General features: G+C 41.7%; 1 protein-coding gene and 1 long non-coding RNA gene across 2 annotated transcripts in view; both read left to right on the forward strand.

Moving 5' to 3' along the window:
* The window catches only part of LOC148323438 (uncharacterized), a 58857-nt gene that overhangs the window by 20697 nt on the left and 21758 nt on the right, over positions 1–16402 (forward strand). Inside the window, exon 3 of the long non-coding RNA XR_015846516.1 lies at positions 3985–4083. This is a non-coding gene — a long non-coding RNA (uncharacterized LOC148323438). The remainder of the gene's footprint in view (positions 1–3984; positions 4084–16402) is intronic.
* Positions 9168–10997, forward strand: LOC148323439 (uncharacterized). Its single transcript, XM_088314790.1, has 2 exons — positions 9168–9555; positions 9625–10997. The coding sequence occupies exons 1-2, from the start codon at positions 9444–9446 to the stop codon at positions 10485–10487; spliced, it is 975 nt and encodes a 324-aa protein (XP_088170916.1). The 5' UTR covers positions 9168–9443; the 3' UTR covers positions 10488–10997.

Below are 16402 nucleotides of genomic sequence, written 5' to 3' on the forward strand. Positions count from 1 at the left end.
ATCATCATGTCATTATCCACACCGCTTATCCTGTACATGGTCGTGGGAGGGTGCTGGAGCCTATCCCAGCTGACTACGGGCGAAAGCCGCACTACACCCTGAACTGGTCGCCAGCCAGTCACAGGGTAGACATAGACACCGTCACTGAGTGGGAACTGAACCCACGCAGCCCGCACACAACTCAGGCCAGTGTACCACTACACCATCAGTGACCACTTGAATAATCGTGATTTCAATTATTACTCGATAACTGTGATTAAACATTTTTTTTCATAGTGGAGCAGCCCTAACGCTACCTCTACTACAACCTAGGAAAATGGATGCTACTTAATCCAGCATCTTTCTTCTGCCTACACATAACTACCTGCATGCGCTCCAGCAGCTGAAATACTGTACATCCTAACAGGTTGCGATCAAGATTTTCCACACTGAGCCAACAAGACTCTCGAAATCGGCCACAACCCGGAGCCCATTTCTCCCCTCCTGGCGCGTCTGCCTTTCCCACCGTGACGTTCGCGCACTCATGGCTGACAATGAGGTGCTCTCAAGCATCCACAACAGTCAACAACAATGAGGCACTCTAAACACCAGATGTATAGTATTTTTAACTGCATGTCACATCTGTACTGGATAAAAACTGTTGCGGCCAAAGGCAGTCAAATTCTGATATACTGGGGGAGCGGCGACTGATTCCTGGGCTCTCTTTTTAGGCACACCCAACAAATCAGGCAAATGATTTCCACAACGGAGTGTGACACAGTTCTCTTAATGTATTTTGAAACAAATCCCGGAATTCACTTTTCAGGGTCCTTCATGGCTGCGAGATAAAGAATCAACTAGAGAGCAGAGGAGCAGCCGTTTTAGCACGCACTTATACAGTCCATCACTGTATTGCATCAAAACGAATGTCTGTACATTTTACGTCGACGTTGCAACAAGCACAGCAAAACATTCTTCATTCTATTTTTGGGAGTCTTCCACAACGCTCTCCTGTCAGCTTTGCAGAGGAATGCTTTGGCTTCATGGCTGCAAACCTCATGAGTTAAAACATGACAAATCACTTGCAGCGGTGAAAAAAAAAAAAAAAAGTCCAAAGATGTGACTGCGAACATGCCAGAGGTTTTATTTGATTGTTGTGCCGTTTCCAAGACTCCTCGAGCAAACTCTCACACTTGCTCGGTGATATCCATCATTCAGTAAGTGTTTGTGGAAAGAAAGATGAGATATCTCGTGCAGGAAAACTCACTTTAGCAGACAATTCATGGAGCTTTTATTTTCCCAACATAGGCCGCAACCCACAATGCATTGGTGTTGTTTGGCTTAAAGGGAGGGTTGGTTTTGTTTCCAACAATGCAGTTTTTCTTTTCTGCAAAGAGGCTCCAATACGGGTTTTTTTTTTCTCACACTTACCAGCGCCAATTTAAGCATTGAACTGTTTTATACCAGCAACTTCATCCAGTATTTCATACCACAGTTCAAAGCCAGATTAGAGTACCTCAATTTCAACCCAGTTTAAAACTACTGGGCATCCTTTAAATCCAAATTGTTTCCTACTGAAAAAAATGTTGCATGGAGATACCAACTTTTGACCTCAGCCAAATTGGGTCTTAATTCTCTATAGTCTCTTACACACTGCATCTAAAACAGGCGTGGGCAAACTACGGCCCGGGGGCCACATGCGGCCCGTTAAACGTTTTAATCCGGCCCACCGAACATGAAAAAAATTAAATGAATAAACCTTGTTAATGTTTTATTTTCTAAATACTGTGGTTTTTCAAAGACATATATATTGTTGTAATGCTTTAGTTTTTTTTTTTCTTTTGAAATTTAATTTTTTTTTTCTCCGATGAGGTGAGGTTACCAAAACACTCCATCCATCTGCTCCTGGTCCGGCCCCTCTGTCAAATTTTAGAACCCATTTTGGCCCACCACACAAAAAGTTTGCCCACCCTTGATCTAAAAGCTTGTTTCTTGTAATTTTTCTGTATGTAATGGTGGAATGAAGTCAACCGGTGAATTTTCCAGCTTCCAAGGTATAGTACCAGCTGCATAACAGAGGTGGAACAGCAGCAGAGTGAAAGGAGGTAACTAAAAACTATTAAGTTGAACAGCTGATCACAAGTCTCCTCGCCCCCTTACTGAAAGCAAGTCTGCACAAGTATTTTATTACATCCCGCCAAACACTGGCACGAACGTTCTGGTGAGTTCTGTCTGAAAAGCCCTGTCGAATAACTGATGGCTCTATTTTTATGTCTTTGATCGGAATCCACGTTAAAATGTGTTGGGTTGTTCTTTGAGTTTTGTGGGATTCTGAGTTATTAAAGCTGGAACCGGATCGGATATCCTCAGTTCGAAATCAGGCCCGTACGCAAAAAAGTAGTGTTGAGTCGCTCATGTGACAATTTGGATGGTTGTCCGTCTCTCGCGTCTGTCCTGTGATTGAAAGGTGGAAAGTCCGAGCTCGAGCACAAAAGTGAGCTGGGATAGAATCCAACTTCCCGGTGACCCTGCAAGGATAATGGGTATAGAAAATGGATGGATGTTGCTTTATTATTCAAGGTTTGCTGTGCTGTGCAATTGATAGTCCTGCTATGATTGACACTTTTCAAGTGGCATTTAAACGAAGGCAAGTCGACTTGCTGCCAAAGGCAACACCACAACATGGGTTGCATTTTTCAAATGAAGCAGCATTACCGTGATTTTCTCTGAGGGGCGGTGATGTGAAATCCATAGGAAATAGAGTTATACTTCCACATGCTGTCAGTCAGCTCTTTATTTACCAAAAGAGTGATCTGATGGGAAATTTGTCTCTTCATTCCATGCGTGTAAGCTTGTCCTCACACGCCAAACACACTCTATGAGGTGGAGCTAGGAATGCAGGACGCATGGTAGCTGCAAGAGCATACTTACTCTAATGAGAAGCAGACAGGAGGAACGCTTAGCCGCTATTGTTTTCTACTGGTTTTCCGTCTCATTTTCTGCAGGCTATAGAATCATGAATATGTAAATACCGACAGTGCTTCCTCTCTCCATCATTGACACCCCCCCTATCTGTTCATTTAGTGGATATGTCGTACCTACCAGCAGAGAAGCTCACCCTGTCCGAATACTCCAACCACATGGACAATGATGTGAATAAAACATTTTAAGAAAGATCATAAATCCACCTCACAATTCCCAGTAAATAAATCATATCCTGCTGCCTTGTTGAAAAAGAATGAAAATTTAATTCCATGTTCATCTTGGATTTGGAGACCCTCTCGTTCAGTGTGTATCAAGGTCACTTTTTTTGGGTTTAAACTGAATCACTAACCCAAACACTGAATCTAACCCTTTCTTATTAAAGCCTCTACTACAGGCGTGGGCAAACTGCGGTCCGGGGGCCACATGCGGCCCGTTAAACGTATGAATCCGGCCCGCCGAACTTGAAAAAAATTAAATGAATAAACGTTGTTAGTGTTTTATTTTCTAAATACTGTGCTTTGGCAAAGATATATATATTTTGCTGTAATGCTTTTGTTCACTTTTATTTAAAATTAAATGCATTTTTTTTTCTCAGATGAGGTGAGGTTATCAAAACACTGCATTCATCCGCTCATGGTCCGGCCCCTCTGTCAAATTTTCATTGTGGCCCAGCAATCAAAAAGTTTCTCCTAGAACCCCATCCCGAACCATCGCACATAACTGTAATCTCTAAGAATTGTCCCAAACTCAAAACATTAAGCCTAAAACCTAACCTGTACCCTGTAAATCTAACCCTGAATCTGATCATAACATAAATTAAGATTTTACCCCTCAACCTAGCCCCTAACACGAAACCCAGACGGGAAACCTCAACTCTTTTTCGAGTTTGTGGAACTAAATGGGGAAAAGTCAAAGTAAAACTAGGCTGGCAGAGCTGTTTCGAAGTGTGTCATTTGGACAATCAGCGCGTGATGATGCTTTTTTTTTTCTTCTTTTTTTTCCAACCACGACAACATCAAGAGGCCGGGAATGAGCGAGTGCGTTTGACGCTGACCTATCTGCCGCGAACATAAACCAGACGCATCAGACATCGGAGTGCTATTCTTGGCGCTCCACCAGGTCAGTCCTGAAGAACAAATCAAGCAACAGTTCATAGTCACAGCAATGATTGCTTTTTGAATTATGGTTTACGGCTTCCTCTTCATGCTTTGACAGAAAATCTTTGTTTCATATGTGAAAGGTGTTTAACGCATAACAATGCTACATGTCTACAGTAGGCAATTCTTCTCAAAAATTAATTATCACAGATGCATAATCTGGATTTGCAGGACCGATACGTTAGCATTTGGTTGTTTCTTCATTTTATTTAGTGGCATTCAAAGTCATTAAAGTGGGATTTATACTCTCTGTTTTCTCCCAAGTGTCCATTGAGATATGGTGGACAGAAGTATAAGGAGGAAAAAAACCCCACTTAGAATCGGATATCCTCTTATTAGAATCAGGCCTGTTCCGAAATTGGATAAACAGATCGGCTAGACTCTGTCAACGAGAGCCTCACGTAATTGAAAAGGACAGATTATATTCAAGCACATTAATGTCAATGTGGAACTGGTTTCTTAGCTGTGGTAAAGCATAATTATTACACAAAGTTATAAAAATGCAGTTATGACGCTGCACATCTGTTATGTTTGAATGCATCAGAAGACTCATGATGACACTTAATTGACAGTGATCAAAAATTCATGGACAACTTGGCGCAATGATCAAAAAGTACTGAATTTACGACCACATGTCGCTCTATATAAATAAAGTTGTGTTGGATTTAATTTTTGTGCATTAATTATAAGACTGATTAGTGCTATGAAAGAGAGAGCAACAATTAAAATGACATTGAACATTATTCTAATCCAAATATTTATTTTTTCATACTGATTGCGGCTAAATTTTAAGTTCATTCCAATGTGATGAATTTTTATACACAGAAAATGTATTTCAAGAACATTTTAGCAACCATGTCATGTGAGTTTGAACGGACCTGTTTTTCTGCCACTTTTGACGCAGATTTTTTTTCTCCCAAAAGTGCTTGAGATCCCAATTGGTGGAGATGTGTGAGTGTGAATCGTTGTCGCGATACATCATATATAGCCTGACCAGTAGCACTCTTGGCTCCATTAAGAAGGCCAAGGGAAAAATCGTCCATTTATGTTTAAGATCTTTACTTGTGTTTTTGGAATTGAGGTTATGCCAACAATATTGAAAAATCCCACGCAATTCATTGTTCATTATTGCCTAAATTAATGGTTTAAAACTACGATCTCAAAATTTTTTAATAATTTCGAACTTATCCTACAATATTGCCCTAAGAATAATTAGCCTAGAGATGATTGGCTTTGGAAAAAATGCACTGGAATTGCGAATGCGAGAAAGCCTCATACGAGCATACAAACGTTGCTCCGTTTAAGCAAATGTTACCTATGAGGCATTTTTCACAGAGAAAACAAAAAAAGGGCTTTGTATTGTGAAAGAAAAATCGTGCAAATTTGAGGCATTTTACATTTTCTGTTAATACAAAAGGAAACCCAAATAAAAAAAAAAATTAAAATGAATACAATTAATCTAGTCTAAATGGAATGCCTGCCTAAACAGCTTTTTCAACTTCAGCTCAGAATGTGCATTCCACAATTTAGATTTTTATGTTTTTACACGGGACATTAAGTAAAAGGCCGTCACATATTGCAGTGACCAGAAACGGCAAAAAAATGACTCCAAACTCAGTCAAGCATTGCGAATCCTAACCATCGATGTGCCTGCACTGCACTCGTGATTAGTCACCTTGCCTGAAATGACGCTTTTTATTCTTTATCTTTCTTGACTTTTTCTTCTTCTCCTCCTCACAATAAATAACATTGTTTGGCACGCTGTTATCTGCGTCTTCATGCACCTGCAGCCTTGTGTAACATTAGCCGCATTAATGAGGCTTCGTTTTCCCATGCAACGGGGTCGCCCTCTTGCTCTCTTACAAGGCTTTTTTTGCAGTCCGTCTTCCAAAGGCATAAATCACCACGTAAAAGCATTTGAAAGCCAATCCGGCCAGCCACTAAAACGATGACGGTAAAATATCGTCGGCGCTGCAAAGGAATCTGCAAAGCATTAAGGCGCCCCGGCTCGCTCGGAGGCGCAGATGAAAGGCGCTGGCCTCATATTGAAAGAACTGCCAGGGAGGTGAAGGATTCTTCTCGGGAGAAATCAAAACCAGTCTTTGGCCTCTGGCACGCTGACAGTAACTCACCAGGCCGTCAATTCCTTTTAATCAAATTACTGTGATCTATTTTAAAAAACTGGATGACATAAATCTGAGGGATGGCTTGTTCCCGCGCGATGAGGGCTGGTTTCAATCTGCGCCGGATCTCATTGTCTTCGTACCGTCGCTTTATTTACTGTGAACGCAACGCTTGGATGCATTGTGGTGGGAGGGTGGTGTGGTGGTGTGTTTGGGGCGGAGGGGGGGGAGTTGGCACGTCAAGTAATTAGAGAGGAAACGCATGTAGCTCAGCGCTAATTAAATTAATTAAGCAGTCATTTCCCCCTGATGAGCTACGTCTATCAGAAAGGAATGGTGTGGTTTCGCAGAAATGATTGCACTTTCTCTCAAATTCTCTCGTGTGCAGTCAAACAGCGATCAATAACCGCAAAGAAAAACACCCGGTTGTGGAGTGCAGTCAGCTTCAATGCATTTACATACAGTGACTCCCAAAATACTGCATCCAAGCGATTCAAACCAGACTTTTTAAGTACAGTAAACACTTCATTCTGAGCGTGACACTCAGACGATTCGATTGGAAAATCGAATTACTCTTGCATGTATACAATATCGAAGTATTTGTCTCTGAGAAGAAGGGATTTTTGGATGGGTTTGGAGGCAAACACACTGCAGCAAGTTCTGATGTTTTGGGTTTGAATCTTGGCCATCTCTTTCCTGTGATGAGTTTCAGTATTCAACCCGTGCTTGCATGGTTTTCGAGTGAGACTGGCTTCTTTTGGATCAATTGTACTTGTCAGAGTAGTCTAATGCAGAAGAATATACTTTAAATCTGTTTCATGTAGCTATAGTCCACCTATTTTTTATATACGTGTGTTGTGAACAGTTGGCGCATTTATGATCAACGGTTTAAATTTTGAGAAAATGGTGACTGATACACCAAAGTATTTAAGAGACGGGGGCTTAAGAATATTTTTAGGTGGGAAAGATCTCCTCAAATTGGCCTAACAACTCCACTTGGATAGTCCCTGTTTGACCTTGAACTAGTTGAATTGTTTGTGTTATTTCTTTGTATTGTATGACTGGTTGGCACCATGGCCTCACAGTACAGAAGTACATGGTTTGATTCCGGCTAACGTTGGTTAAAGGTTACAGCTGTTCCGCTTTCATACGACTCTGTGAAAAGAAATAAAAATTGCTCGGCTGATATGGCTCAATTGAGTGAAACCCCGGAAAAGTGAAGTTTGGAAAATTGCATTTTAAGGTGGAGGATGATTGGGCGGCACAGAGGCCGACTGGTTAGCACGATGGCCTCACAGTGCAGAGGTCGTGGGTTCGATTCCGGCTCTGGCCTTCCTGTGTGGAGTTTGCATTCTCCTCAAGCCTGCGTGGGTTTTTTCCGGGTACTCCGATTTCCTCCCACATTCCCAAAACATGCATGGCAGGTTGATTGGACATTCTGAATTGCCCCTAGGTGTGTTTGTGAGCGTGGATGGTTGTTTGTCTTTGTGTGCCGTGTGATTGGCTCAGGCCTTTTAATTTGGACTCAGCCCGCTTTCAGGATTTTTTTTCCCCTTTTTTTTGGTTTGTTTGTTTGTTTTGTTTTGTTGTGTTGCGGCAAGAAAGTAATAATTAAAAAAAAAAAAAAAAGGTCATGTGGGCTTATTATAATTATAATAATGATTTCGTGTGTGTTACAGTAGCACATAGCCAAACAGTGCCGAGAGGACTGAACTGTGATCTATGTCTCTAACTGGATTCATGTGTGCATGTAAGGTACTAAGTGAAATAAGGAGCGTTCAAAGTATGAGCCACATTTGTGTCACACATGATGAAAAGCAGACTATCCTCAAAAAGTATCAGATAATTAGCCGATAATGTCATTCATCCCGATGACGGGGTGCTGCTTAACAGTCTCTGGCCCTCAAAATTGGCTTTAAGAAGAGAACCGTCCGAGTGTTTGCACGCATACCACATGTTTTTGCACCTCCTGAGTGTCATAAAGTGTCACGGGGCATGCTGGTTGCAGTGGCCTAAGAGATAATAGAATTACGCTTTTTTAAATTTTGATGACGTCATAGCCCCGCCCACAGAATTACGCTTTTGTCTCGTTGTCCCCGCCTACAGAATTACGCTTTTGTCCAAAATGGCCGCTATCCCCGCCCCTGTGTTAAAACTATCCAATCTCCAGCCACCTATTTCAAAATATTTACATATTCCCTGCCCGTTGAAGGTTTAATACCACTCCTACAGAATTACGCTTTTGTCGAAGTGGGCCCCGCCTACAGAATTACGCTTTTTGTCTCGTTGTGATGACGTTGTATGTGTGTGTGTGTGTGTGGGCCAAGGGCCCCCGCCTACAGAATTACGCTTTTTGTCTCGTTGTGATGACGTTGTGTGTGTGATTGGGAGGGGGGGGCTTGGCCCCCCTCCCAAACTGTATGCTTCTTATGTTAAAAACAATGTGTTCCCTGCGTGCGTGCGTCCCCAACCCAAACTGTACTTATGTTATTCATATTTTAATATCTGAAGTATATAAAGCATCCAATGCAATGTTCTATTTAAATAAATAAAATTAAATTAAACGAGTGAAATAATATGAGTTGAAAAGAGCAGGCGTTGTTTTGACCTTTGAATAAGATGTTTATTCGGTGGATATAGGTCATCCATATTTAAATATCTGAAGTATATAAAGCATCCAATGAAATGAGCTATATCTAATTAAATAATGTAGATGTATAAAATTAAATTAAACGAGTGAAATAATACGAGTTGAGAAGAGCAGGCGTTGTTATTACCTTTGAATAATATGTTTATTCGGTTGATATTTGCCCTTTTTGCAAACATGTCTGGACATATTCCCAGCGACATAAGTTTAAACATGGTATTGTGCAGGCTTGGGGGTTTGTCCGTGCAAGACGCCGCGTCTTGCATAGACACCCTCCAAGCCTGCAGCAGCCTCAAGGTGTTTCAAAAGATAGTGAGTGGCGACATCCTGTCGATCGATGGGCAGCCGTGGGCATCCGGGCGACCACCCTCCTCCTTCTTACCTTTTTGTAAAATCTGCCGAGTCATGTTTACTTGTCTGGACATGTATCTGTTGGCTACATTTGGCCAATCGAACCACGCCATTTAACCCTCCCCCGGTCTCAAACCAGTATAAGTAAAGCCCAAGTCACGCTCTGCACAGACAAGACAATTTTTCCAGCTCGTGAAAGAAATGAAGACGTGTAGACCAAGACGTCATCTGGGTGTGAACAGCAAGGCCCGAAGGGTGACAACCATCGCCGCACCTGATCATATTGACAACAACATTGCAGAAATCTCTTCAGGTAAACGATGCAATTAATCTTTAACTATATAGCTTTCTAATATTTAATCATGGTATCTTTGTATTACAGATAGCGGTGTGGATGAACCTACATGCGATCAAGATCTGAATATGGATGTTGTGGAAACCTTTACAACTACAAACATGGAACAGGTTGAGACCTCTACAAATGTAGACCAGGATGGACCCTCTACAAAAACAGGCGAGGACCAGACTGTGCCATCATACTCCTTGTGGATGGGGGGCCCAGGAATCTTAGCAAGACCTGTTGCACCCTCGTACAACAACGGCGAGCCATCGTATTCAGGGTGGAGTCGTCCCGTTTCGCCGACCCCGTCGTCGACACCTCCGATGACCCCCACCTCGTCGGCCGAATCTTCACAAAACGAGAAGGTACAACTGTCCAGTTGGTCCGACCAGGCTGATTCTCCACAAACCACGGAGATCAAGGTTCAGACCGTCAACGACCCTGACCACGGACCAGCACCTATTTCCGAAGATGAGGCAAAACATATGTCATGGGATAATCCTCCTAAGGGATGGATTGATATGGATGTCGTATTAGTTGTTAAGGCGGCTATTATTTACATGGTCAGACGTTTTTTGATAAAGTATCACAAAAAAAGGGGTTGTTTGCATAGCTATAGATACCTATGCAATTGTTATTATCTAAGACTGCACTATGACCGCATCATGCCCATCCTTTGCGGTAAAAAGTTTTTACCGTGTATTCACTACTTGTTGGATTTGTGTTCTGTAAAAGCGGATAAAGAAACAGTCAAGCGAATTGCAGAGATCTTAATGGTGGATTTAGCACTCGTAAAGGACTTACCGGACCGCCTTAAAGCGGATGAGCCCATATGTTTTATGATATATCGTGATCAACTTGATACTTTCGAAGAATATCTTATAGAAAATATTAACTTTGAATAAAAAATGGGTAATGTCTTCAGAAAATTATCGTTTTTTGGCTATAGAAGCCAAGGGTGGGCAGATATAATAAATAGAGCAATTACATATAACCCCGATGATAAAGACCCTTTCATTGAAAATTTTTTATTGTTTATGCAAAAAGTGCGTGCCATGTCTTTAACAATTTTTCAGGAGCCTTGGGAATTGTTTGTGCAACATGTCATATTTTTGAGTCGCTCGGGATTGATCGACACGTTTCAAAATATTTTGGAAAATTGGGAAAATGCGATAAGTGTAGGACATGTACTTACCATACTCACGCTGTTTAACGATGTGATAAGATACCGTCTCCGTCATCAACAACCTGTGGATCTCGCGCACGAATTGAAGCTGTTTGAAGACCTGTTAGAATCAAAAGTTAATCCATCTGTTTTAACCCTGACCTATAGACTTTTTACATCTTAGAGAATCCTTATCACGTGTAACCATACTTAACCTTCTTTCAATAAAAAATGGATGTTTTTAAAAAGATGCTTTTGTGTCTGTCTGTGTGTTTAGATAAATAGCGATGTGATGTTTGTCACTAAATCATAAACCGTCATGAGCGTTAAGCGGTGGTTGAAAAAACTGTACTACGACCCCGCTCATCCAGCCAGCTTTGGAGGTGTAGAACGCCTTCATTTAGCTGCGTCGGAGAAAATGGGTCAAAAAGTGACGCGTCATAAAGTCAAGGATTTTTTATCTTCGCAAGATGCATACACCTTGCACAAACCAGCACGAATTCATTTCCCTAGGAACAGAGTTTTTGTGTCCAGTCCTATGAATCAATTCCAAGCCGATCTATGTGATATGCAAGCTCTGACCGAGTACAACGATGGTTTTAAATACCTACTCACAATCATCGATGTGTTCTCAAAACGAGCGTATGCCCGTGTGCTGATGAACAAGACGGGGCCAGAAGTTGTTCGAGCCTTTGAGTCGGTCTTATCCTTTAGCGGCATCCCTAAAAAGTTACAAACAGACAAGGGGAAGGAGTTCTTCAACACGCAATTTCAGAGGTTGATGAAAAAACACAATATTAATCATTTTGCAACAGCCAGTGATTTGAAAGCCTCGGTGGTCGAAAGGTTTAATCGAACTTTAAAAACTCGAATGTGGCGATATTTCACCGCCAACAACACACGTCGTTATATCGACGTATTACAAGATTTAATCGATAGTTACAATGAAAGTTATCATACAAGTATAAAAATGAAACCTAACCAAGTCACACCAGATAACACATGGCTTGTCTTCCAAAACTTGTACGGCAACATACCCTCTGGGGGTAGTGATAGAATAAAAATGATATTTAAACAAGGAGATCTCGTTAGAATATCAAAAGTGCGAGGTGTGTTTGACAAGAAATATGAACAGAGTTTTACAGACGAGTTATTTACGATAGCGGAGTGTGTACCGCGTTTTCCACCTGTTTACAAGCTTAAAGACTACGACGGTGAAATAGTGCAAGGAACTTTTTATGCACACGAGCTCCAGAAAGTCACGATATCCAAGGATCAAATCTTTCAAGTGGAGAAGATTATCAAACGGCGTAAAGTCGGCGGACAGAAACAGTTTCTCATACGTTGGAAGGGCTGGCCTGTGAAATATGACAGTTGGGTCCCCGCTACACAAGTCGTCGACGTATAAATAAGAAGCTTTACAACGAATCTCGACATTTACCAACATGGATCCGAATCTTGAAGGGGGGTTTTACGTCACCTTACCCTCCAATGCAAGTTCTGATGTGTATGTAGACAATACGATAGCTGAATACAGAGTGAATCTGGCTCATCATATCGATCTCGAAGGTAATTGGGAAGTAGCTCTGAGTGAAATATCCTACCCCCATACATGGTTCAACGTGCCTGAAGATCAAGCATCTTTTGACTATGTAGATGCATGGGAAAACGGTGAACCAACACCAGGTGCTTTGGCACCTCTTTACTATGATGAAAACAAATTCACCATCAAATCCTTAAGCCTGTCGGCTGGGTACTACGATAATATTAAGAAAATAGGACAAGATGTGGAAGCGCTCCTCAAAAAGATCCATCCGGAAATCCATGTTGTATACCATTATTTAAAGGAGAGATTTTTCTGGGCAGGGAATGGTCATTACAAGATACGCTTTCGTCCCGCGTTAGCCTACATTTTTGGGGCGTTACCCGATGAATGGGTTACCTGCGGACCCCAGTGGACAGCGAGCCAACATCCTGCGGATATAAAAGCGGGGATGTACCATCTATATGTTTATACAGACGTGGTGTATCATCAGGCTGTGGGTGACGCTTTCGCTCCGCTCTTGAGAACGATACCCATCGATGATAATCACGGTGACATTGTATTTAAAGCCTTTAATCCTCTTTATTACATGCCTGTTAGTAGGAAGCATATTGAGGATATAAGAATCGAAGTTAAGACGGATCAGAATCAACCCGTGGGATTTACACGCGGTAAAGTTATCGCTACTCTGCACTTTAGACCCAGATAGAAAAATGGTTGTATTGGATACGCATCATGATCTTTACCGTTTTGTCGATTATTACGAAAACCAAGCGGGTGGGTCGTTATCAGGTTTTCATGGATTACCGGTCCAATATGGGCGTGGATTGGGTTCAATCTTTGCCAAATTATTTCGTTTTGTGAGTCCATTAATCAAAAGAGGGTTCAGCGTTGCCAGACCTCACCTGCAAACGGCTGCGAAAAACATTGCAACAGATGTAGCCGGTCGGGTGTTAGAACGAATAAACCGTAAGGCGGAGCCTCAAGAAGGTTCGGGTTTAATGGTTCTGGCACGAAGACCTGCAAAAAGACCCATCGGACAAAGGTTGAGAGAGCCTAAAAAACGCAAACGCGTGTCCAAGAAGAAATCAGTCAAGAAAAGGAGACGGCGAAGAAACACCGGGGATATTTTCTCTTAACCAAAATTGACCATTAGGGTTATTCATCATGGCTCTTTTGCATCACAAGTCAGCAGAGTGCACCCTAACTGAACTGGATTTATTTAGTCCACCCATGACACAACTATCAATCGAACAAAGTCAATATGTGGAAATGTTACCTATCTCGGCTCTCACCGATGATGGTCCTGTGGAGTTTTTCATACCTGGAGAAGGATCCAAATATCTCGACCTCTCAGACACCCTGCTTCAGCTGCACCTGAGGGTACTCAACAGAGATGGTAGCAATTTACCCACAGATCAACGAGTCGGTATTATTAATTATCCTTTGAATACAATCTTCTCACAAGTGGATGTAACATTAGGCGACAGGTTGATCTCGCAATCTAGCGCAACCCATCCATACAGAGCTATGATAGAGACGTTGTTAAACTTTTCAGAAGCCTCTCTAAGAAGCCAATTCACAGCGGCTATGTTTTACAAAGATACATCAGGGCATATGGATTCAACAGTCTTAACGGGGGATGCTGTTAACAAAGGATTACTGCGCAGAGCAGAATATGTGTTGGGTTCCCGAACATTCACCGTGATAGGACCTCTACACGCCGACATATTTTTTTGTGAGAGACATCTTCTCAATAACGTGGATCTACGAGTGAAACTCATCAAAGCCAACGACCAATTTTGTTTTATGAGCCCTCCCGATGTGAACTACCATCTGAAAATCGTGGGCGCTTCCCTCTTTGTGAAAAGAGTCGCCGTTTCACCAGCCATCTCTATCGGTCATGCTGCGGCTCTCAACAAAGAAAATGCTTTGTATCCGTTATCAAGAATTAATGTGAAAACTTATTCCATCCCGCAACATTCCAGAACCTGTCAACAAGATAATCTTTTCCTCGGTCATACACCTCGATATGTGGTGTTAGGTCTTGTAAATCACAACGCCTTTGTGGGCAGAAAAGATTTGAATCCCTTTAATTTCGCTCATCATCATTTGGAATATTTAGCGCTCTGCCAAGAGGGGAGACAGATACCAGCCAAAGCTTTCCAGCCCCAATTTAATGCAGGAAACGCCGTTCGAGAATTTCATAACCTGTTTACATCGACAGGAAGACATTTGAAAGATTTACCTCTTTGCATCAACAGGGAGGATTTTTCCGGTGGATATGCGCTGTATGTTTTTAACTTAAACCCCAACGATGATTCAGGAGCTCTCGCACCTGTCTCCAGCGGAAGTTTGAGGTTAGAAATGAGATTTAGACTCCCACTCCCTCACACAACCACACTTATTGTGTACGCCTGCTACGATTCCATCCTGGAAATAAATTCAAAACGACAGGTATTAGTGGATTATTACTGATGAACGGGAAAGAGCTGGAGCAACTCATGAAACGTCTACAAGGGCGTTTATTTGGAGGTGTTTACGCTTCGGATGAAATAAATTCGCTGCAGCCTAACCCCCCAATCTTCTACATCGTCAACACACATCCTCGACACTTACCCGGTGAACACTGGCTGGCTCTGACGTTGGAAAAAGATGGAACCAGTACTTTTTTTGACGCTTTTGGATTTCCTCCTGAATTTCAATATTATCCGCAAAACATTAACTCTTTTTTGAAAAAACATTCCGATCGTATTTTGTATCATAACAGACGTCTACAACACGAGCTATCAATCACCTGTGGTCAACATTGCGTCTATTATTTAACACATAGAGGCTGTGGTTTGAGTTATCAGGATGTGTTAACATGCTATAAGGATGATGTGTTAAAGAATGATGCCGTGGTAACTAGTTTTGTAAAGCATTATCAAACCTGTGCGGAAAAGACATGTACCGGTCAAGCGGCGTGTTCTTTTAAAAAATTTCAAACCTGTCATTGTCTGTAATCATTTAAAATGTATTTTATTGAATAAAAACACATGTATAAACATACAAAGGTTTTAGATTTTTCATTAAAACTTATGAAGAGGAATACCCCACCCACTTTACAGGGGCGGGTCTTTTTCTATTAGTTTTTTTCTTCTTCCTAATGGATGTCCTCTTGTTTGTGTCATCATCAGAGCTTAACGAACCTCGGAGTTTCAACCGTCTGAATTCGTCACGGGCGTGAGGGTTGACGATGGTGGTCTCCGGAATATTGAGTTCGTGTAGAGTGTGAAGAAACTCCTTCCAGCCTCTAGGGGTTCGAGTCGCGATGTTTTTACTCGTCAAAGTAATCTGCCTGAGTAAATCGGTCATGTGAGATCCTTTTATAGGCTTATCTTGAAACATGAATTCATGACGAGGGGTCCAGCTTCTATCAGCATCCTTAAGTTTTCTCAAAACATAGTCTGCGTTTTTCCGATAACGCGTTGGAATGTTATGCAGAATATCGAACCAGGGTTCGATTTCATTCCCCACCATTTTGTCTTGTACCTCAACATTCGAAATCTTTGAAGGGTTCAAAACCTCAGGGGTTAGAGACACGGTCAGAGGTCGTTCTTCCTTTTCACCTTGTTTGAGAAGGCTTAAATAACGATGAAGTAAAGACTGATACCTTGTTATTTTTTCATGAGGGGACAAGGATTGATCTTCCAAAACTGCCTTCATCTTCACATCCATGTCCTGTTCGGCAGTTTGTCTGATGGTAGGTTCGGGTTTTTTCAGACGTTCCAGTTGTTGTGGTGTGAGAAGAAACATTTTCTGGGCTGTTTTCAAACTCATGATGGCTAGTTTTTGTTGATTAACCCACCCAAAAGATTACCTAGGAAGGGTACAACTGTTCCCAACAGAGGAAGAATAAATCCACCCCTTTGAGTCAAAAAGGCGCGTTTTTTCTTAAGACTTGTTTTTTTACGTGCCAATAGTCTAATAATTTTCTTTTGTTTTTTTAATTTCTTAAACTGTGAAGGTGAAAGCGGTATATGACCCTTTAATAGATTGAAAGCAATTTCACAGAGGACCTTGATCAAAGAAGGTGGACCTCTGGTTAGTATGTCTTTACGTCTCTTAGC

The sequence above is a fragment of the Idiotropiscis lumnitzeri genome, chromosome 14, assembly GCF_059441095.1.
Source record: "Idiotropiscis lumnitzeri isolate Australia: NSW breed Sydney's pygmy pipehorse chromosome 14, RoL_Ilum_1.0, whole genome shotgun sequence".
NCBI lineage: Eukaryota > Metazoa > Chordata > Actinopteri > Syngnathiformes > Syngnathidae > Idiotropiscis > Idiotropiscis lumnitzeri.